The 23,030-nt window shown below is 41.7% G+C and overlaps 2 protein-coding genes across 8 annotated transcripts in view; both read right to left on the reverse strand.

The window, feature by feature from the left end:
* arhgap32a (Rho GTPase activating protein 32a) overlaps positions 1-7,159 on the reverse strand; it is a 24,414-nt gene extending 17,255 nt beyond the window's left edge. For both annotated transcript variants that reach the window (XM_017428351.3, XM_017428348.3), the window contains exons 1-2: positions 6,866-7,159; positions 22-135 (exon numbers count right to left, since the gene is read on the reverse strand). In XM_017428351.3, the coding sequence (XP_017283840.1) occupies positions 22-110 (89 nt within the window). In that variant the 5' untranslated portion in view covers positions 111-135; positions 6,866-7,159. The remainder of the gene's footprint in view (positions 1-21; positions 136-6,865) is intronic.
* Positions 7,160-12,243: 5,084 nt separating this feature from the next.
* igsf9ba (immunoglobulin superfamily, member 9Ba) overlaps positions 12,244-23,030 on the reverse strand; it is a 71,452-nt gene continuing 60,665 nt past the window's right edge. For 4 of the 6 annotated variants that reach the window (XM_017428344.3, XM_017428343.3, XM_017428342.3 and 1 more), the window contains exons 18-20: positions 19,458-21,074; positions 14,820-14,950; positions 12,244-14,736 (exon numbers count right to left, since the gene is read on the reverse strand). In XM_017428344.3, the coding sequence (XP_017283833.1) occupies positions 14,528-14,736; positions 14,820-14,950; positions 19,458-21,074 (1,957 nt within the window). In that variant the 3' untranslated portion in view covers positions 12,244-14,527. Of the gene's footprint in view, positions 14,737-14,819; positions 14,951-16,966; positions 17,173-17,999; positions 18,046-19,457; positions 21,075-23,030 lie in introns of those variants that run through there. The other 2 variants (XR_001808877.3, XM_017428345.3) reach the window with 2 other exon arrangements.

A 23,030-nucleotide genomic window follows, 5' to 3' on the forward strand; every position in this document is an offset into this window, starting at 1 on the left:
GGGGGGGGAAGAGTAACTCACCCCTCAAGGACGTCACCACTTCCTGGTTCTCCCTGGGGTCCTGAGGCAGCATTCTCAATCACCGCGGCAACCACGCATCCAGCCTCCATGATGCCGCCTTGCTGCAACAGCCCGCTGTGGAGAAACGTGAGTGGGAGGAGAGGGAAGGAGAGAAAGTCAGGGTGGGTGGGTGAAGAGAGTCTGAAGCTCTGAAGCCACCAGACGTTAACCCACTTGAGGCTGCGCAGCTCTCAAGGCTACAATGCATGCAGCGCAGGCTGTAATCTGGGATGACATCATCGCTACGGTGTCATGAGCTCCTTCGGGGATAAAACATGTCAGCCTAAAAATTCATAGCATGATTTAGAATAACCGCTTCTCTTTTTTTTTTTTTTCCTGCCAACACTGACAGCGATTTGGTGAAAAGTCAAGTTTGTCTCAGCAGACCTTTAATAATATTTTAATATTCTCTGTATTTGCTCAGGGCAGATGTCTTGGGACCAGAAAGTTGCAGATTTGATTCCCCGTCATGCCTATATGTCACGGCGTCCTTGGGCAAAACACTTAATCCCTAACTGAGATTAAATAGCTGCCCAGTGCTCAACTTGTGTGTATCTCACATGTGTGACGGGTCAAATGCAGGGAATTGAATGGATACATACAATAATGGCAACATATAGCTCTTTCAGTTTTCCCCAGACACAGTTTAGCTTTATGCTTAGATTTGTATTATTTTGTGTGTGCGTGTAACAGGGTGAGTGTTTTGCAGCCTGGATCTGGAAATTTCAACAATTATCCGTTCAAAATTCAATTAAATGCTACACTTTGTTATTAAGGCAAAAGCACATAGAGGAGTGAAGTCCAACTCCAGTCCTTGGAGGGCTTCTTTCCTGCATGTTTTAGATGTTTTCCTGCTTCAACAAACCTGATTCTAATAGATATTAAATCCTCTTCAGTTCTACAGAAGCCTATCAATGACCCATTCACTGAAAACAGGAAAATATCTAATACATGCAGAATACGGGTTTCCAAGGACCAAATCTGAACACTACTGAGGTTCCTAAAAATTCAGAAAATGTAAAAATAAAATAAATAAAATGCAATTTCTTAACCAAACAACAGCAACAGCTTTATATGAAGAGATATACACTACTTTCTGTAAAACAAAGTGCACAAATGTTTCCACAAAACAACACTGATTCTCACTGGTTCTCAACATAAAAGTAAAAAACAATTACACATTTGGACATTTAATCGTCTACTGTAAATGATTATTCAATAAATCTCTTATCTCAGCGCCTGAGAGATGACGTGCTTAGAAATTCATTTCAGGTTCTCTCCATGATGGAGCTTCTTTTCTCAAGATAATGGGTTAAAATATTTAGTTTTTTTGACCTAGAAAAGTTTGTTTTCCTACGATAACGTGAAATTATTTCAAAATCCCAATTCAACAAAAGGGGGACTTCTTGATCAGAAATCCAGACAGTCACGCTGAAAACGGATTCAAGCTGAAAATGTCACATTAGGGATCATTACTGTTATGCAGTAGATCATCTCTGAGTGTCATCACAGCAATATTAAATGATGCAACAGGCTTCAACACAAGAGTCACTATTTGTTGGACCACAAACATCTTTTCTCGAGAAAACAGAAAGTCAACTTGTGATCTTGAGAATAACAACAGGTACGGCTGTTCTTGGTTTCGGTAGCACAAGTTTTCCAGACCTTTCCTGGTTTAAAAATCCAGGCATTTTCAGGTTAAACTTCCAGATTTTCTCATTGATTTCTGTCCGTTTTTGTTACCCAAATACAAAAACATTTCCCGTATATGTACAGTATGAACGACACAGTCCGTTAATGCATTAACAAATGTTTGTTGAAACTTTTGTCTTCTCTCCTGTCACATTCTGTAAATATTAAAGGAACATGGCTGCATGGTAAAATAATCCCAGTGTAAAACTGGACGTTGACCCATGAAAAAAAAACAGCAGCAAAGGAGGCCACAGGCCACTGAAATCTTATGTCAAACAGGAAAGAGAAATATTTCACTTTAAAAACTCCGACAATAAGTCTCCACAGCTCCTGAAGTTGTGTTCTGTTAAAAAAAAAACAGTTTCCGCAGCGCTGCCGTACGCTCGCCTGTGTTCAAACCTTTTAAAAATGTGTTGGAAAGCAAATTATGTCTTGGTTGGTCATTATTTGTGCACTCTTCGTCTAGGAATGATTATTTTCTAGTCCTGGCAAGGTCATTTTGTTTGAATTTAGACTATAACACAGCTTCTATCACTCTTTCCCTTATCATTCCTGCTTTTTTTATGTTGTGTAAACAAACACAAGGAACATCCTGATTGGGCAGCCTTCACTCCTATTCTACAGTCTTCCCATGACGCATCTGAGCATACAGTATGCGGGTCCTCAGAATTAAACGTCTTCAAGCCACATAAGCACACACACCCACACACACCTACAGACAACACGGTAGCAGGTTTACCTCACGCTGGGCAGCAACAAAACATTTGGGCTAATGATTGGGTTCATTGGCCTCGAATGACCGCTGCCTCTGTAGTAGCCGTTTCCCACCAGCCCCTCTGGCCCCGGAGCATCAATGGGTTGCTGTCGATGGACTTTCACAGAGCTTCCTGAGTCAGCAGAATGCCAACGAGCCGACAGGAATAAGGGGCTGGGTCAGGCTTCACCACATCTCATCCAGTATCTGCTCTCTAAGAGACGAGGCGACCTTGCCCGAGGACAGCAAACGCATCACGCAGCCTGCCGCTTACTTACTGTTAAGAAATGTTACATAAAGTGCTGTTATATAAGGGTCACTTGAATGAAACGACGATGGCATTTGATGCAAACGTGACGCAAATGTACCGCAAGCAAAAAGAGAACTTGTACTATATTTAGCGTCTCTTTGTTAACTTAAAAAAAATCTGCTACAATGTGTCTACATTATAATCTCATAATAATCACCACCCACCACCAAGGGCAGAAGAATCGTGAACAGCTGGATGAACCTTAATCAAACTTTCAGGAAATAATCACTGGATGTTTATCTACGACTGATTTACTTCTAGAGTCAAAACAATTCAAGATGGCTGCCACAGCCAAGTGACCTGGAAAAACTGGCTAAGACTCAATAAGCTTTACAGATATTGAGCTAAAGTGATCGTAGTCTAAAACTTTGGCGTTAAAACGCGTTCCTCGTTTAAATTTAGCTTTGAACGAGGAACGGCTGAATGCATTCTTGATAGGACAAGTTGCACCGTGATGCCCGACCTTGCTGATCGTACATCAGACAGCGAGTCGTTTTAAGTGCAGGGACATGTTGTGCTGCACATTGCAGAGGCATCGAGTTTGCTGTGGGATCTAAACAGCCCGGATGATAAAAGCCTCGCAGCTTAATGTCTCTGTCTGAAAGAGCTTGCAGGAGAAATGCACAAATCCAATGTGAGCGAGTGCCACAGCGATCACTGCTTTTATTTGTAGACTATTTTGGAAATGCTTTAAATAGCACGAGCTATAAATAGAGAAGGCTGCTTGGACTATAAAAAGTTATCATTTTGGGGGTAAGGCACAGTAAGGCAGTTGCCACTTAATGCAACTTTGAAAGTTCAGAAAACTAGAGGAACACTAGAGGAAGACCTTGGAGGTAATCATGTTTCCAGTCCTTCTCCACCAGTCATCACCAAAGCATCAAATAAAGAGGCCCTCTACTTGTCGGAGTCGGTGGGGGAGCAGCTCTGATCTCAGGAGACAAAAGGATGTCACCTGGTATCCGATGGCCTACATGGCATTTTCCAAGCAATGTAAGGCAGCCCGAACAATCCTGCGCCCTGTCTGCAAGACCAGTATCAGCGGCTGCGATGACAAGAAAATGGCTGAATATTTTGCAGGTAGCAGAAAGTGAGTCACGCAAACACACACACACTTCATCACAAATGAGATGAGGAGGCAGCTGAAGCCACAGAGAGGGAGGCGGAATATAAAGACACCTTTTTTTATCACCACATTCATGTTAACAAAGCTTATTTGTGGATTTGAAACCTCGAGAGGTGGTTAGATAAATTTATTAAAAGCAGATTCTATAGATGAGCTTGTTGTACTTTTTCTTAAATAATGAACAGGATCTAAAAGGTCACATAAAAAAAACTGCTGCTTTGTCTTTACTTTGGTTAAGCTGCAAAAATGAATTTCACAAAAGAATAGCTGAAAGTTTTTCCATCTTTATTATTTGAAGCTGGTGGTGAGGCTTCAGAATAAGTGTCTGAATTAGTGAATAAAACGGTGGTTTTACTAGTAAACTACATTTATTCCTAATATTTAAAGAAACTGGAATCAAGCATAATAACACAGAACCATACTAAAAGTCAGCATTTATTTAAGGTCATGTTTCAGCTCCATCTTACTTTGATGGTATCACATGCAAGCATTTTTCTAAATTTTGTTTCCTTAGTAAGTTTGAATCTCTAAACCTAATCAAGAAATTGTATTTCCTTAACCTTATTAAATGCATGCGATGTCTTTTTTTTAGTAAACTGAATCAAACAATGAGTGAGGCAACGATAACTTCAGGAGTAAAAAGATGGTTTTAAAATGGCCTCACATTCAGGTCTTGTAATTTTCAGCTTTTTGATAACAGGAAGATGTCTGAGTAGCACTAAGACCACTTTGTGCATCTCCAGGAGACTTTGGCAGAACCTAGGAACCTAAAAAAAATCAGCAGGAGGATACTTCAAGGCTCCGTGATGGCGGCTTCACTCGTTTCTTTGGCGTTTCGTTGATTGTTCTGTGGAGTCCAGTGAGAAAGCGGAGGGGAAAGTTGCTCTCGTTTTGACTGCAGTCAACACGAGCAAGAGAAGCAGAGGAAAAAAGGCCCTGCGGTTGCCATGGCAACCTGTCTCTCATCCATCGTGACTTGATGTTCCTCCAGGTTTTTCTGACGATGAGGAAGCAACGCGGAGGCAAATGGAGCCTCAGAGGAACCTTTGACCAGAAGCTGTGACACATCATCCTCAGCCTGTCTGCCTGAGGCCGTGTGGCTGTCACCGATCCACCACCGCCGCCGCCACCACCACTGCTGCTGGAGCAAAACCCGCCATTGTTCCTCGTGTCACCTCTTGAGGAAAGGAAGGTGACTTGGCTAGTGATGGCGTTGGGGAGGGGCTTATGTATTTGATCCCTTAATCTTCTTGAAATCTACCAGATTGAGATATTTCATCCCACGGTGAGTAAGATGTCACTGCTCAGTCTTTGAGCGACTGATCCCCACCGATGACGGGCCGCCGGAGCTCGGCTGAACAGCAAGCCGACTCAGACCCGAACATTTAATCAACGGGCCGATCTGTCACTGGGCGCGGCAATCCAGGCTTTGCGGCGACATCCAGACCTTTAAGCACAGGCCCACAGCTTTTAAATCGGACAAACGATCGTGTAAAAATACGGAATCAGGCGGAAATCTTGTTGTGTAATAGTTCAGAAACATGTCAGCGATTCTCAGGAAGACAAACAGCCCACGTTGTGCCAACTTAATCCACAGACTCCCAGACAGATTATAGATATTTGTGCTGTCTGATGCAACTCAATCTATAAAACAGCTACTCCAGAGGTGCTGTGGTTGACGAGGACATCCTGTTTACTGAACTTCAATACATCACGAAATACAAACCCTGCACTTCTTATACTGAGTCCCATCCCTCCAACATCTCATTTATTAATCAACCCATCAATTATGTTGTTGATAAAGCATTTAATTTCAATCCTAATCCACTATTTATTACAAATATGTTATATATGTAGGTCTGCCGGGTATTTTATTTTGAAAAATGACCACTTCCGTTTGTGCTTCTTCAGTGCGCTTGACTCAGACAAAGTTATGACATTTGTATTATATATTTGAACATTACTATGTTGTGTTATGATTACCCCCAGATCTTACTAGTCCCATAGAACAGGACTGGTCAGTGATGGGGAAAAAAAAGTTGAGGTCGGCTGCTTTAAACTGTCAAACATTTCAAGGTTTTCTGTTTGCGTCACATATGAGACAAAGAAGAAACAAATAATTTACATATCATCAGCTGGAGCAACCTAATCTACAAAATTTAGCTGAAATATATCAATTTATTTCTGACAACCCAAAATTGCAAATAACAGTAGGAAGACAAAGCAACCCAATTAGTCTAAAATCAACCAAAAACAGAAGACTCAGAATTTAAAGGGACACCCCACCTCTGTGCCTGCTTCATGTCTTCTAAGTCTTTTGGTCTAACTAAAAGGAGGAAGACATTGTTACTCCCAAATGTGGCCGAAATGAGAATTTGATTATCCAAAAATGCGCTCACATGACGCCACTCAGTGATTTAGTTACGCATGCTTGCCCTCAGAAACGACTTCTCAAAGCTGCAGGGCTTAAAACCAGATGTTTCAATGCAATGACGTTCACAGTTTTTTGGGGGGGATGACAAAGAGAGCGCACTTGTTGCGGGCCTGCAGCTCCTGGGCAGTGTGTAACAGAAAAAAAAAAAAAAAAAAAAAGCACCAGGATCCTCCTGACACATTAACTCCAACCTGCCTTTATGACCTGCGGTGCGGTTTAACCCACATTCCAGTCATCTAATGACGGCTGGGATCCACTGGGAAAAGTTTAACAAGCAGTGTACTCTGACCTGTTGGGCCTGGCAGATAACAGGCACCCGTAATAACACGCGCGCGCGCACACACACACACACACATACACACACACATGATCATGCCTCAGTTTTAATGAGAACCGGCTGATGTGGGTGAAGAACAGCGATCTTGGATCGGCCCTTCAGGACACCAGGCAGGAGATTTCAGCCCAGTCTGCTCGTGTCAAACAGCCTACCTGTTAGCCTTCACACTGCTCCTCTTCCTCCTCCTCCTCCACCTCTTCCACCTCCTCCTCCTCCTCTATGCTGCGCAGCGCCGAGCTTCGAGACGAGGAAACATGCCGTCAGCATCGCACTGCAGAAGCACGCGGCTCTCGCGCACACGCTCACGCGCACTCCGGGCGCAGGTGATCATCTGAGGCGGCTCGTCGGAGGAGGAGGTGAGCCCCGGATCGGGCGCGGCATCGCGCTGAAGGAGAGCGCGGATCTTTCCTGGGGAGGGGAGGGGAGGGGGGGAGGTGTGGGAGAGAGAGAGAGAGAGAGAGAGAGAGAGAGAGAGAGAGAGAGAGAGAGAGAGAGAGAGAGAGAGAGAGAGAGAGAGAGAGCGCGCTCATGGGTAAAAAGTGTGTGTGGTGTACCTCGCAGAGGAGCTGGAAATGTGCGAACAGTGATGTGAGAGCGAGTATGTGAAGAGCCGGTGGATGNGGGGGGGGGGGGGCGTTTCCCCTCGGACCCCGTTCCGAAGCGCTGGCCCCAGATATGTGCCGGAGCCGCTCGGCGTGATGGTGCTCATCAGCTGGAGGAGCCGCAGTTGTGTGGAGTTAGGTAATGCTTGGATTACATAAGCCTCCACTCTGTGGGTGGGTGGTGACAGTGAGAGGAGTGAAAACTGCTGCTCAGATCCTCCTGCATCAACTTATTTTGTTGTTTGTGCACTGGAGGATGGAATGGGAAGTTTTATTTTGCACCCATTGACCTTGTATTGAGTCGAATCAAGGGAGGGGGTTATTCCTAAACGCATTAAGTTATAGGTTAGCTGCTATCTTTTTATTTTAACTGCTTATGCCTGTTCTCACCACATGAAATCCTATTTCAGTGGGGCTGCCATGGTGTATTTTTTTGAAAGCAGAGTCTGCGCAGTGGCGCTCAGGAGGTGGGGGCTGTACCATCACCCTCCAGACTCACTAACAGGCTGTCACATTGTCAATTAAAGCTTAACATCCATGCATCCATCCTTTTTTTCTTTACCCACTTCCTGATTCAGGGTTGTGATGCCTCCAGTGGTCGCTGTGTGAGAGGCGGGGTGCACCCCGAACAGGTCAGGGGAAACAGCCTCCAATAACTTATTAAAACTAATTATATATTGTTTTAAAACTCATAATTGAACGTATATCAGCAAGGTAAGAGTTACGTGAATCAACAAAAATCAACACCTGGGAAAATAAAAATCTGTATCTGTTTGTTTACATGGAGGTGTGGGACCTAAAAACTCTTACTGCAGCAGCCACTAGGGGGCGCTGGACCTCTGAGGCTTCAACATCCATCTTATGGTCCTGTCTCTAGCTATAATTTATAATATTTTAATAGTTTATACTTGTTTATACCTGTTTTATGGGAGATGCCATATTGTACTTTTGGAACCAGAGTCTAGCAAATACCTAAAATAAAAAATTATTTTAAATTATTTAATTATTTAACAAGATTACATGATGTCTTGATTAAATGTATGTGGTATGTTTTGGTCACAAGACAACAGGATTACAAGGCACTTTTTTTTTTCTATTTATCTTTACATTTCATTTCTTTGAAGCCAATATTAGGAGCCTTAGTGGGAAACCCCATTTTTTCCTTGTGATGTGTCTTTTGAGACGGTCTATAGGAACAAATTACACTCAGTGACTATGGAAAGGAGCCTTCAGAGAGCCGAGAATGACATTTTACGTTTAGCACACATAGCAGGAAAAAAAAAGACTCATTTCGTTTCCTTTGCAGGTTGTTTAGATATCTTTGTCTTGTGAATCACACATTAAATTGACCCTGGTGATTGAAACACCGCACTACAGAAACAAAAGGTAAAATTAGATTGCAGGTGTCTGTTAATGCATTAAGAATGACATTTATAATATCTGAGGCACAGTGCATGACTTGAAGATGGGTGGAGATATAATTAAAGAGACTGAATTCCCTTATATCAGAGCTGCGTACTGAACAGATCATTGAATTAGATATTTTTAAACCTAATACCTCCCCGCACACAAATACAATAAAGGTGTTTTGTTTGTTTTGTGAGATTATGAAGTGTATGTTCTGAAAAACAACAAATCTAAAGTTTTAATAGAATCTGTCCTTTCAGGAAATGTGAAACAAGGAGAAAACAATGAATGACACAAAGCACAAACCTTACTATTCATGAATCTGCTTTGAAATTAGGCAACATGGCCTCAAAGGGTTTGAGTGTTTGAACAGTGGATTAACTGAACTTTGCATTTTACTCAGGTGTGTGCAGCTCATTTGTTTGCTTCCCAGCCTTCCTACGGGATATTTTTTACAAAAGCACAAAGGTCTTTCTGGCAGACGTCTTTCAGAACGTTTGTTTTCCTTCTCACAGCATGTCCTTAAAGAAATACTTCTACTATCTTTGAATAAGTTTCGGTGGGAAGCTTATGAACAAATAATATCTTACCTGCTGTAGATTTGCCATGTTAACAGCTCACCCAATCAGGGCCAAGACCGAAGTCTTAAAATAACTTTAATATCGAAAGATTCTAGCAATTCTTAGCAGTTTCTACATTTTTCCACTTCTGTCAGTTTTGTATTACACAGCGATGCAAGCAGGAATATTATGATATTCCTTTCAGGAAGTGCTACAGTTAGCTGACACCGCAGCTATTCGTGCTTGTAAATGCACCTAAAATTGAATGAACATGCAATACAAAACTGATGTGGATGTAAGTATTTATGAAATAGTGTTTACACGAGCCACTTGTGAAATATTTTAAATTGAAGTTGTTTTAAGATGGCAGCAATCCACTTTGGCCTTAGCCTGGCTCGGACTAGCCATTAGCTTGTCAATTTGGTCAGAAAACTGGAGCCGTTCAAACAGTTCTCTATAATAAGTTAGATATTAACCTTTCCACAGAACCCCACCTGAAAAGATCTGAACTTTTCCTTTAACTTGTGAATAGAAACGACAGAGATGGGTCAAATAATTCATAAATTTAGTCTATTAGATCTCTTGTTTTGGAGGAAAAGGGAAATACCAAAGTATACATTTGGTGCATCTCTTACCAGAGTGATTTAGGATTAAAGGAAATAAAAAAATATTAAAAAATAAAACCCCCTGTGCCGATTAAGCAGCTCTACTTTCTGACCAACACTTACACCCTGTGTCCAGGATACGAACTACAGCGACTGAACTCAGCCTGGAGACAAAAGCACAAGAAGAATTAACCCTTTTTTGATTTTTTTTTTATTATATCAAAATACAAAAATTTGAGAGGAAAATTTTGTATAGGACTAAGCATTGGAAATGATATGGTGACATGAGTACAACACTGCTTTCATATTCTCACAGACATGCCATAGATAGAGCATAGATCATGTGCTAGGCCCATGTCTACGTCACGATGAGCCACCAGGAGCGAGCCTGTGCATTTTCCTTATAAAGGCTTGATGATGGCGACTGTTGCTGTACATCCAGGCCGGTTTCGGTAACAGGCCCGAGTGTGTTTTTGCACCATAGTTCATTCGGGTTTCTGCTTACTCAACAAAATAAAATAAAATAAAATAAAGAAATGAGATCCATGGCAGTTGAGCATGAAGAGTGATTAAGACATGATCTCAGACGTTACAGAATTCACTGGACAGCAGTGGCAAACAAGAGAAAAAAAGTAATACAAATATTATACGTAAGGCTTTGGTACAGCACCATACAGTATGAGTTAATTGCTTACAAAAAGTTAAGTGAAGCGTAAATACCTGATGCAGTGACAGAACAGAATGATGAATATTTAAAAAAAGTAAATTAAATTAAAAAAACGAGAAAAAAAAATCAGTTTACTGTTTTAAAAAAGTGGAAAAAAAGGGTTTTGTTTTGAAATATTTACATATGAACATCATGAAGTATGAAAGAAAGACATGTACAGTACAGAATGTAAACATGTGATGTACAGCACAGAGTTCAGTGGATGAAAGTGAAATGAAACGTGAGAATTCGTCTTCCTTTCAGCACTACTGGGTTTGCTTGAGTATGAGCATTAGCTAAAACAGTCAACGATGTAGTGCTTATTGTAGCCTACGATAATTATACATTCTAGTTTCTCAGTGCTGGTACACATGAAAAAAAAAAAACGACAAAGAAACAAACAAACAAAAAAAAAACAGAGAATATTGAAATTACTACATACTTCTAGTTTCCGTCCAATAACAACCAGCTCAGATGGCCATGAATGACTGCTAAATAGGCGTTTTTGTATTGTCTCTACATGCAAGAATAATACAATATGAAACCAAATCTGTTCTAAGAATCATCCTACCATCAACTAGTGATGCACTAAAAGCTGTAAAGCGGAAAGAAACGCGTCAAAACAAAAGAACAGAACCGAAAGTGTAGCTAACAGTACGTTCCAAAGCAGCCCTCTTAAACACTGTACATGTTTCTGTTGAAGTTGTGAGGAAAAAGCCCGGAAGACGCCATCTATTTGTAAAAAAACGCGTGTGTGGGGAAGGATGGGTGAGCTTTCCAACCGGAGAATAAATGCAAACCACTCATGGCTCTTCTGTACAGTACTAACAGGATTTTTTTTGTTGTTGTTGTTGATCGAAAAGGTGGCGGGATGGTGACGTGAGACGGTTCCGTCCCTGCGATAGTGTGCTTGAAAAACAGTGCTGTTAACCAAAGAGATACAGGAAGTGTGTAGAAAAGATCCCAAACCTGACCTAATAGTGCTCTCAGATTCTCTCCCATGTGTCCTGTGGTCGAGTACTAATCTAAATCAGACTATAGTTCTTCCTTTTAGGCTGGGTTAGTATTTTCAATATCATCACAAGTACATTTTAGAGAGGGTACCTTGGAAGCACAGACAGACATTGCAAACACACTATAAAAAACAGGTCATTTTGAGTTCATCGAATGTCACAAGTCTCTAATAATTGAGGTTATATGTCTACTTTCCAGTACGGTCTAATCACTGTTGTCACACTGTTAAGATCAGGACAAAGTCTACCGGAGCTAGCTTAGCAGCTAGCTAGTTAGCTAGCTAAAAAAGTGGCTTGTTGAAATGGGAAAAAAAACAAAATAAAACAGAACAAAAAACTTTAGACCTCTATTCTACAGCACCACAAAGTTTAACATAGCACCAAGTCGTAATGTTCAAAGCAACTATGCCCTAACACACTTTATTTCATCAAACTAATGTAAACACAATTTCCTCCACAGCACGTTTTGTACATGTCTACAGCATGTCCGTTAACTTTTAGAGAAAATTTTTTTTTTTTTAAATGCTTCCTTCTGTTTATTTGCTTTGGACACGTGAAAGCGAAGAGATTTGACCGTGACTCTACATGTGTGCTCATGAGCGGGCAAAAATACATTATTACTTTTTGTTTGAGAAAGATAATAATAATAAGAGGGCAACACATTTCTGCTTCTAAAGCTTTCCCCAATGGGCATCCACATACTATACATCAGAGAAAATACTACTCAACTTGTGCAGCCAGCGGGCTATGGCAATAATACACTGTATGGTACTAACATTAACTTTTCTTTTTTCTTCTTCAGATAAAATAATGTCTGCTAAAGTATGACAAATTAGGCACCTTAAATGTTTTAAAAACATCCACTTAAAGCCGTATTGTAAGCAAATACTTTGATATATAATCTAATTTCTTTTTACTTGGGATCCTTCCCATGTAAAACATGGTTTGATTTATCTTTACAAATACAATACACACCATGTACATTACATAACAAATATAGATTATTTCCCTATATCTTACATGTAACCAATTTGTTAAAGTAGAAGACGCACTTTGACGCTCACTTTCAAGCAATCACCGCGGTCCGAAGATTTTTAGAGAGTCATTCGTGTGGATAGCGCGAGACCTTTGATTTGGCGCCAAAAATCGGATTTGTTGGGGGGAAAAAAAAAGTGGAAATCTGTTCGATGTGTCTGCGAGTGACTGAGCTGGCCTAAGCGAAACAAACAAACAAACAAAAATGGTATTAGCGTAGCCGTCGAAGCAAAGGGAATTTGGCTCAGGACCTGTGATGGGACCGCATACAGGAATTTGGACCTCTTGTGCCAAACTGGTCATCTCACCAATCACAGCTGCACTACAAGCATTATAATGGGTCATTCAATGCATTGTGACATTGGGACATTCATTTCCTGTACAGCAAAACATACATTCAATATCGGTTAGTGTCTAAAATTAACAAACATACAGAGAAGTAGCTAGCAAGTAATATACATTTGTAAAAGATAAACAGTCAGGGTGGACGTTCGTTCGAATGTTTTCCATTGCTCAACAGCTTTACGAAGCAATCCCCTTCTCCTCTTACAGCTGCTGTTAAAGCATTAACATCCACACTGTACCACTTGGTTGTTTTTGCATGTACAGTGCTTCAGACTTCTGGCCTTTTCAAACATCCATATTCTTTGTTTCTGGTACTTTTATGTTACACAGTTGTATCAGTTACCCAAATGTAAAAAATAAATTAATAAAAATTAATAAAAAAAAAGACAAAAAGAACAAAAACAAGAGTTATGCATTCTCTGTGGCATGTTCTTTCATGTGTCCTTGGCAGAGAAAGTAAAAGCACACATAATATCAAAGTTTCTTCTACAGTGACAAATATGAAAAAAGGCAAAGGAAAAAGGCAGTTTTATGTCAGAAAAAAATCAACAAAGGCAAAAAAAAAGGCACCTTGAGAAGTGCCCCGTTTTAAAAACTAATTCCTTAATAATGAAATACATACGTACAGACACTTCACTATTTCGTCAACGCTGCCCTTTAGTCCGACCTCTGCGGAGCATAAAAGTCCAAAATTAATTTGAGATCTCACGAAGGCGGCGAACTTTGTCTTAATGCTGTGCTGCGTAACCACGCGGAGCCGCCGAAGCACTGAAGTTAAGACACTCTCCTCTAATGGTTGGCATTGGATCACAAACCAAAGGAATAAGCCAGCTATTATCGATTTTAAAAAAAAAAAAGCTTCCAAATAAGATTAAGTTAGGCCATATTATCCATTTGAATGAGTGGTGAGCATTAGAAACCTTTTTACCCATACCTTTCATGTGTAAAAAGGTCAAGTACGTACAGTATACCACAAGAATTACAGCAACTCTGCGTTTACTCTGAGGTATATTTTGTGGTAAGAACCCTGTGTTTTAAATACTGACACTATTTGTATTGTAGGAAAGGTAGACTCATGTCCCTGTAGAAGGACGCACCAGGCTTAACAGTACACTGAAAAACCTAAAGATATGAACCCCTCAATGATAAGTGAGTGAAAAATCTTTAACGTGTTGTGACATACTCAACCAACACATTTTATTACTGTAAGAGGAAGCTTATTTCCCTTGTTTTACTATTTATATACATTATATATTTTCAGAGCATTTTTCAAGTGAAATCACACACCCCTTCCCAGAAAAAAAGAAGAAAAAAAAAAGCCATTGTTCTTGTCTTCGGATGACATTTCCAAGCCCGGAGGATTCAGTGCGACGTTTCCTGCTCCATGAATACAAATCAAACTTCTAGAGATTATAAGAAACTTATTTGTTTGTTACTGTGGCAGAGCAGGGGCGGGGATGAGGTGTTTTCCCGCTTTCTTTTCCCGTCTCTCGGGAGGGGGCCGGTTCAGTTCGAGTCCAATGGCTTGATGGGCAGGCGGGTCAGCGTAGAGTTCCATAATTTGGGCCCTCAGAGTCTGCACTGGCCAGAATGCCTGTCTGGTCCTCCTCAGACTGCCTGCGACGCAGGAAGGAGGTCAAATAGCGGTAAGGGTTCTTTTTGTTTTGCTTTTTACCCTTTCTGTGGAGGTCGAGCTCTTCTCCCTCTTGGGGTGTCCAAGATTGCTGCTGGGTCTGAGAGGGAGATGCGTCTGCAAGAGAGGCAGAGCATTAACCCGCTGGCCCTGACATCAGCCTTTCTGTCCTCCCCTTCCCCTCCGAGCGTCACACCGACCTGTTCTCCTCGTGGATGTTGTGTTGTTGTTGTTGTTGGCAGCCACTCCCTTCGCTTTAGTTATACAGTGGTGTAGAAGTGCTGGTAAGCTCTCAGACCCGGCAGTATCACTGGACGCACCTAGAGGTTCCCTGCGAGGACGAGAGACAGCACAGCGTACGGCGCTCAGCGTTAATCCGGCGGTCACGCTCGCTCGCGTCTCAGAGAAAAAGACAAAACGGGGCTTTCATCACTATTTCCAGTAGCTGCTACATGATTTCATGAGCTCTTGAGCCTCTACTGAAAGCCGTTTTGACTAAGATGATGAAAAAGTCGCTTTCTATTTTGAGTTTGATGGATGATAAAAAAATTACAAAGAGGAAGGAGGAATGAAGAAGAAAAGGAGAAAGAATAGTTGGCAGAAGGTGTCAGTGGAATTGGTGGAATTGTTATTGCTCTTCAACAGTCACTACATTAAAGATCGAGTTCAACATTTAATTGCAAAACCAATTAAATTGCGTTTATTTACATATTTATTCAAATCTAAATATAACAGCTGTAATATAAAATCAGATGCATCTTTAGTTTTTGCACTAAAAGCAGTAAGACACAGTAACGGCGCTTACTGCTCTCAGGGGTTAATCTTTAAATAGTGACTGCTTCAGAAATGCTGGCAATATTGATCTTTCTGCTGTATAAAACTCATAAAATGAAAATAATTTCTGGAGGTATACAAAAAGATCTTTCCTGTAATGATGAAGCTTTATTGCAAATTCTCTTGAAATTCCCCAATACCTGAAGGACTGACGTGCTGTAAGTTGGGGGGTTGGCAGCCTTTGACACATGCGCCTTCGTAATTACATCCAACCACTAAACTCACGATACTTGTAAGAGCTTTACCAATGAACACCAAGAGCCTTGACAACAAATCTCCAAGCTGCAACACAGTCAGGAATTTAAGCTGGACTTTTCTGGCTAGCTTAGTTTAAAAAAAAATGTGGCGTCTTTTTTCCCCCCACCGGGATGCGGTTCGTTCATGTTCGCAGCTATTTTGTTATTGCGTGAAATACTTCAAAGATGGTAAGTTGGGCCAATATTTAAAGATGCACCAGTCGAGGGTTGGTGTAAACCAGCTGAGGTGGGTCAAATACTTATAAAGTCTTAAACGGTGAGATTAAAGTGGTCACTAAGAAGGTTGAATCACATCTACGGAAAATGACTTCAATCTTTTATATATAAAAAAACACTTTACTTTGTAACTATTGAATGATCTCATCACACTACAGGTGTTTTATTCTTACATTAAATTTCCAAATAAATGAAAATCATTATGTTTTCTTCTTTAGAAAATGAAATAAATACAATAATATTAATGGAAGTTACACCTAGTCTCACAGAAATGTATAAAATCGCAACAACTTGTTGAAATTATGGGGCTTAATGTACCGAAACTTCTATCTGGGCAGATAAAGACAATAATAATCATATTTCCAACATTTTGGCAGAAGTAGTTGTGTGTCCACACTAAAATATTTTGAGCTTTTTTCACATATTTTTGTAAGACCAGATTTGATAAAACTTTAAAATGCTTATCGTTTAAATCTCATGTTATCCTTTCCGTTTCTTCAGCCTTAAAAAGTATTTATAAAGTGTTTTTTCCCCGACTCCAGACTTGGTTTGGGAAAAAAAAACAAAAAAACTCAATTGTGTTGAAATAAACTATTACTTGTATCCCCCAAATTTACCATTTAAATTCTAAAATAAAAGTAAAGCAGATTTATTCAATCTAAATGTCACTTATCATTGCTTTAAAACTGTAATTACGGATGGAATCCTTTGTAAAAAAAAAAATTAAAAATCCACTTCTGTCTCTACAATGATTTTAAACAAGGTCACAAACTGTCTTTAATTTCTAACAAATCTTTGGAAGCAGTTGGAAAAGGTTGCCAAACCCTTGAAGTGAGTGAATTCAGTCAGTCTGAATGCTCACTGATTGCCCAAACCAAAATTTGTTGCGTTACAAATGGGAAATAAACAGGAAGCCGAAGAACTATTTTCATTTCATGAGGGATACATGCCAAGTTGAATGGAAAGTAATCAATGTCTAATCAGCACAAAGGAAAAATCAAATCAGAAACCTTCACTGTCTGTTCTAAAGGCAGCTTTACCTTAGAATAAACACTCTGAGTTTGCTGTCCGTTTCAAACAAGAAAAGCATGAATTTAAATAATTTCACAAACACTGTATTCAGCTTCAACGTTGTCAAAACAGCTTCAAAACGGGACTCGATCTTCCGATCAAGTCAAGCTGTCGCGGCAAAAACGTGCTGTATCAAAAGGAACACAAAGCTTTAGAGACGCTCCGTCATTTGTCACTGTGGAGAGAGAGATTGAGAGCCATTAGCAGAGGGGGGAGAGGCAAAATGGAGAATTGCAACAATCCCGGATAGAAAGAAAGAAAGAAAACAACAAAAAAAAAAATTGTTTCTATTATTAAATAAACTGCGGGCAAAAAGCCACAGCGTGTTAAAATATTTCCAGATACATAAACACTATACAGCACAGTTTGATAAACATGAACACTGCGTACAGAGGCTTCACCATGCTGACGGGAGGAGATGGCAGGAAGAGGAAATGGCCGTTAAAGAACAAGTCACATGACAGGAAGAAGAAATGGCCAATAAAAAACGGTCACATGACAAGAAAAAAAACGAAAGCACTAAAGACAACAGATGTGACAAAGAATTTAGTTGGAGAATTGTTGTTATTCGTTTGGTCAAAGAGAGAAGTTTAGAGAATGCATGCATGGCATTTTGCACATGGAACAAAGCTTTAAAGGGGAATACTCGAGTCTATCTTGCAAGTGCGTCCTCTATTGATTCAAGGTTTGTGTTGTTTGTTTTTTTTTATTATAATTGTTTTTGCTTTGCAGGGATTCAAGTCCATATTCAAGCAATAAAAATACAAAAGTCAAATCCCAAAACTTCTCCTCATGCTTGCTCAGAAGCTTAATTACTGTAGGCCACACCACAGCAGGCACTGCATTGATAAATATGTCCTGCAGTCGTTATTTCCATTAGTTGTGCTTCACTTGAATCCAACACAGAGGAACAACCCAAAGCGATTCCCCTTTAAAGGAGAGAGTGATTAGAGCCCTCCCCCTGCTGACCCCTCCCCTCTCAGACATGGGTCCGACCCTTACCTATTGTGGCGTAGGGGACCGGGTCACAACAACGCTGCCCAGATAGCTGAGATCAATCAAAAACAAATCAGGTAAGACCCTTACCCTCTACAAAGCAGCAGCCCTACAAGCTACTTTCCCTCAAAGGCCAGTGAGAGAGCAGCAGAAAGTCTCTGCCTCGTGGCTTTAGCTTCCAAATGATCGTAGCTCCTACGGCTGTGAGGCGGCTGTGAGGGGCTCGGGACGTCGTACAGTTAAAAAAAAAAAAAAAAATGTAAACCTGCCTCAGCTAACTTATATGCAGGTGTGAAACCATAAAGCTTCTTGTGTTGTGTTTAATGTTTATATAAAGGTTCCACTGAACTAATGTTGAATGTATTTGGGGGGAGAAAAAAAAACCGTTTTGTTGTGTTTCTGTTAAATAAAATGCTTTATGTTCAGAAAAAAAAAGATGTTTCTGTCCCTCATTGGAACAGTTTTCCTGGAGTGTAACCTCCGAAAGAGGTTTATAAATTATAAGGGGTTATTTAAAGGTTTCTGGCACTAATATCCTAAAAAAAACACATTTTTCTAAATACTTATTTTGAGTTAGAAGGTTTTGTTTTTTTACTGTTCTTTAAGAAAGCACAGGATTTGTCTGGTCTGATCAATATTCTTGACCGACTTTTGGGAAACAGCTGCTGGGCTCCTGGAATACCATACGTTAGATAACGTTTCATTTTTAATTTATAAAAATAATAATTTTCAATAAGATAAGAACAGACTAAAAATACAGCCTCATTTAAAATCAACAATTTAATAAATAAGGCAAAAACAGAAAAAAAGATAAGAATGCTGTGATTTGCAAATATTCTAAACTGAATGAAAAAACAAAAACTATAATATTTTTATTACAAAGGGCATAAAACTTGGAGAAAAATGGTTGATAAATTTGCTCTGTTTCACAGTTATAAAAGTAATATACCTTGCTGAGGTTTTCTCCTTTACTGCTAATTTGTCAGACTGAATTTATTTTAGATGCAGTTTTGCATAAAATTAATAAAAATATTACATCTGTAAAGTGAAGGACAAAAAAGAATACGGAGTAACTTTAAAACAGTAAACTATATGTTTTTGGCTTTGGTGTTGTCCTGCTTCATGAAAAGGTTCATTTGAAATTCTTTATTTACATATTTTAAGGTTTAATGAGCAAATATTGAAAACAGAAATGCGCTAAAACTCAAATCAAAATGAACACATAACATTAAGCTTTCAAAGTTCGAGCGCCGTTAGTTTTATAACCGAACACATCGTGTGCTAAATGCTATTACATGCCTTCTGCATATTAAAGCAAATATGCATCCTTATTCTTTCTAAATGGAAACACCAAGGTACAAGTGTGGATAAATACTAAGGAAATTTGGAAAAGGGAACAGATGAGGAGACAAGTCTCCTCTTTAAAAAGTATATATCTAATCTCTACTGGAGTGGATCACCTACCCTGAGGCTGATATCTGGAGCTGGGAGGGCTCTGAGGGTAGCATCTCCTCCTCTGTCCTTCTCTGGGATGGCCTCTGCCCGAAAACATCCCTGCCCTCTGGAGGGGGAGACGGGGACTGGGAGGGGTAACTGGCTGCAGTGGACGCATAGGACATATGGTAACTGGGGCTGGGCTGCTTGGCGCCCTGGCTCTGAGTGGGAGAGGTGGTCAGGGAGGACCTCCGAGAAAAACTGACAGTGGCCGATGGCTGCAGGGTGATCTCCGGCATCTCCAGAGACCGAGAGGTGCGGAGGATGCTGGGACGTGGAGGGGGCCGCACTAGAATATCCGGGGAACCTGGCTGGGTGCTAAGGGGGCTTTGGGAGAGCGGAGAAAGGCGGGAGGGCTGGAGTACTAACGGGGGTAGGCTGGGGTCTGCCCGGCGCCCTGCCCTCGGGCTGAGCCAGGACTGAGGGCTACTACTGGGGGCTGTGCTTGGGCTCCCTGCACGGGCTGCCGGGTCAGGGTAAGGCAACACTGGTACACCCACACCGTGGGCCGTGTGTCTGAGCTGGCCAAGACTCTGGGCCTGTTGCATAGCTAAACGCCTAACCGGAGGCCCTGGGGGCCTGTCTCTGCCTGGTGGAGCCACAGGGACCTCCAGCTGCAGGAGTCCAGGGCTTATTGGATCTTTTAGAGGAGGAAGGTGAAGGCGACTAGAGGGGAGAGAGTGAGGAGGGTAAGGGGGTGGGTCAGGGAGGTCCTGGGGATGATGCAGAGGATGGTGAGGTGGGTATATGAACCGTGGGCCCTCTAGACCCAGGAAGGGTAACTCATGAGGCTGCCAGCTTTCAGGTGAGCGGGGAGGGCTGTGAGTGTGAGACAGAGAATGACCAGAGGCAGTGTACTGATGGTGCTCCATCTCTCCACTTTCCTCAGGGATGGAGGGGTAACCAAAGGGCCCCTCTGCGGTGCCTGGGGGTGAGGACAGAGCGGAGCTACGTGGGCTGATGTCAGGCATGTAGAATGGTGGTGGGATCCCTGATTCAGCACGGCTGCCTAGATATCCATAAAACGGGCCCTGGGGGAAGCCCCTGTAGCGGGTGGCCGGGGCCTGCCCTGAGGCGTGAAGTGCACTGCCCTCTGCAAAGCTCATACCTTCCATAGGCCTGTGTAGGCGGGGGCTGTAGGTGGGGGGCTGCGTTGACTCCAGGCTGGAGGACGTTGGGGAGAGCTGAGGCCTCAGCGTGGGCATGATGGGCGGCAGAGGCCCGGGGTCAAAATCATTCTCCTCATCAGACTGCCGGAACTCAGGGTACAAGTCAGACTCCTCAGCAAAGGGGAAGCCCTGGATTCGGCGAGGAGGTGGGCTGGTCTCCATGACGAAGCGGCCATCGGGGCCTCGGCTTATCAGCTCGATCGGCGTGGTGACCTCTGACTCATGTTTAGACACACTGTATTTCTTGCTGGCTATGGCACGCTTGGTTTTCTTGTAGAAGGAGAGCTCTTTGTCTTTTTCTTTCTGAGGGCTGGGCAGCTTTCTGACGTAGAGGCCTGGACCGTGGGAGCCCTCTGAGGAAAGAGAGCGGGGTCGAGATGGAGGGGAGCTCTCTGGACTTATCTTCCCTGATGATAACCTAAGAAAGAAAAAAATCCAGACACAAGGTGCTGAAACCCAGAGGTACAGTGGGTGGAGTATTTCTAAGAAAATACCTTTGATGCTGTAAATCAGTCGACATGATTGCAGTTTCTAAAAACAAATGACAATACAAAGCCAAAGCACTCAATCAATGCAGCCATAATGAACTACAATGTGAAAATGTCCAGTTTATGGCAATGGCAGCAGCATTTTGATAGGGTTTCAGCTGATGAACCAAGCCACTGTGATGGGATGATAGAAGACCCAATAACGCAACCACGACGACCGTAACACAGAACGATTGAATCTGCATCTTCTTGAGCAGACGTGAGACCAATTTTCATATGCCGCACCAAATGGATATGTGAGAAAAGCAGATGACGTCTAACCAGGCCTCATTTGCCCACACCAGGAGCAGCATACTCAACACTTACTGCACTGAGTCACTGACTACGTCCGACAAACCCATGCAAAATTTTGCTTTAAAGTGAATTTTCCAAATTCCTATAGGTTTCCTCTGACCGCACACATAGGGTTGGCCTAACACATGTCCATGCCAACTGCAAGCTAAGCTGTTAGATTGAAGACTTTTCTTGTTTGTACTACAATAATCATGATGATAATGGTGCTGATTTGGGGATTTTAAAGTTTCAAAAAGAAAGCATGAAGCAATAGGCTGCAGGAAGGGCTGGACCTCCCAACAAGACAATCCTGCACAAAAATCCTGCCAATGCTGGTCCCCCGCCCCCAATACCTCCTCCCTAAAATCCAAAATGAGTGATTTATTTTCTACAGACCAAACCTATTATCCTCGACAGAATGCTTAAGCTCACTTTTGCCACATTAGAAGAAGACAGAAGAAACCTATTGGTCTAATAAAAATTCACAAATAATGTCAAAATTTATGATGGGCATGAAAGATTTTGAGGTTCATTGTAAATCGTGGTAATTGTATATACACAGTTCCCCTACTGTACATGCAACACGGCGAATGCAAGTTTCTCCCTGTGTGTGAAAAAGTTGGTGCATGCAGATATTCCAGGAAGAGGTTCCGCTACAACTACAGGTAACCACTGTCAGCTGGTAGTTTCTATGCAATGCATTAACCATGCAGCCAAGCCAGTGCAGTGCAGCACACGCTGTACTTTGGTGCAGGCAGGCACTCACAAGGGGCTGGCCGGTGGGGGCAAGAAACTGCTCCTGGCAGGCTCGTCCCAGCAGGGCTCTACCCCTGGCAAGGGGGTGAGAGGAGGCCTGCGATGGGAGACAAACGACATGGGCCTGGTTCATCTCTAACTATGCTCTTTGGAGGAAGGACAAGGTCTGAACTTTCTAACCTGCCTTTATCATTTCAGAAAAGTATAGAAACATGTTGTGACACTAATGGGTTTATTCTATGTATATATTTTCATGAACAATTCAATCTGGAATGAGATTTTACACAGATTATTATAGAAATGGGTGTCTTTTCGAGATCGGAATGCAGTCGTACACAAGGTATACAAATTAACAGAGGAACACACACAGAACTCATACTGTACGGAAAAAAACCCCCAACAAGACCATTAAACACTGACAATCATGCACGAAGCAGACAGCCTTTCAAGGTTAAAGAATACAGATGGATCGACAATCAATACACACACAGCAGCTCTGGGTAATGCGCTTCAAATGCTGACGTTGCTGCTTCAAACTCTGCTAAATTTGCCCACGATCTGCTAGAGATTGCCTCTGTACATGTTCTTCAACACCATGCAGGAAACCGGATCATTGCTGGATTTATTTTTTTATTCAGTGGACTCTCCTGCTCATTTAGTCAAAGACACTGGTTGCCCTGTGACAGCATTCATGATAAGGAAAAAAAAATAGTAATTTTTTTAAAACGGTGTAAGAGAAGATGAACAGTAGTAGCCACCTCTGGCAGACTGCAGGGGCTCTGAGATGTCTTTACTTA

Source organism: Kryptolebias marmoratus, linkage group LG2, assembly GCF_001649575.2.
Source record: "Kryptolebias marmoratus isolate JLee-2015 linkage group LG2, ASM164957v2, whole genome shotgun sequence".
In the NCBI taxonomy this organism is placed as follows: domain Eukaryota; kingdom Metazoa; phylum Chordata; class Actinopteri; order Cyprinodontiformes; family Rivulidae; genus Kryptolebias; species Kryptolebias marmoratus.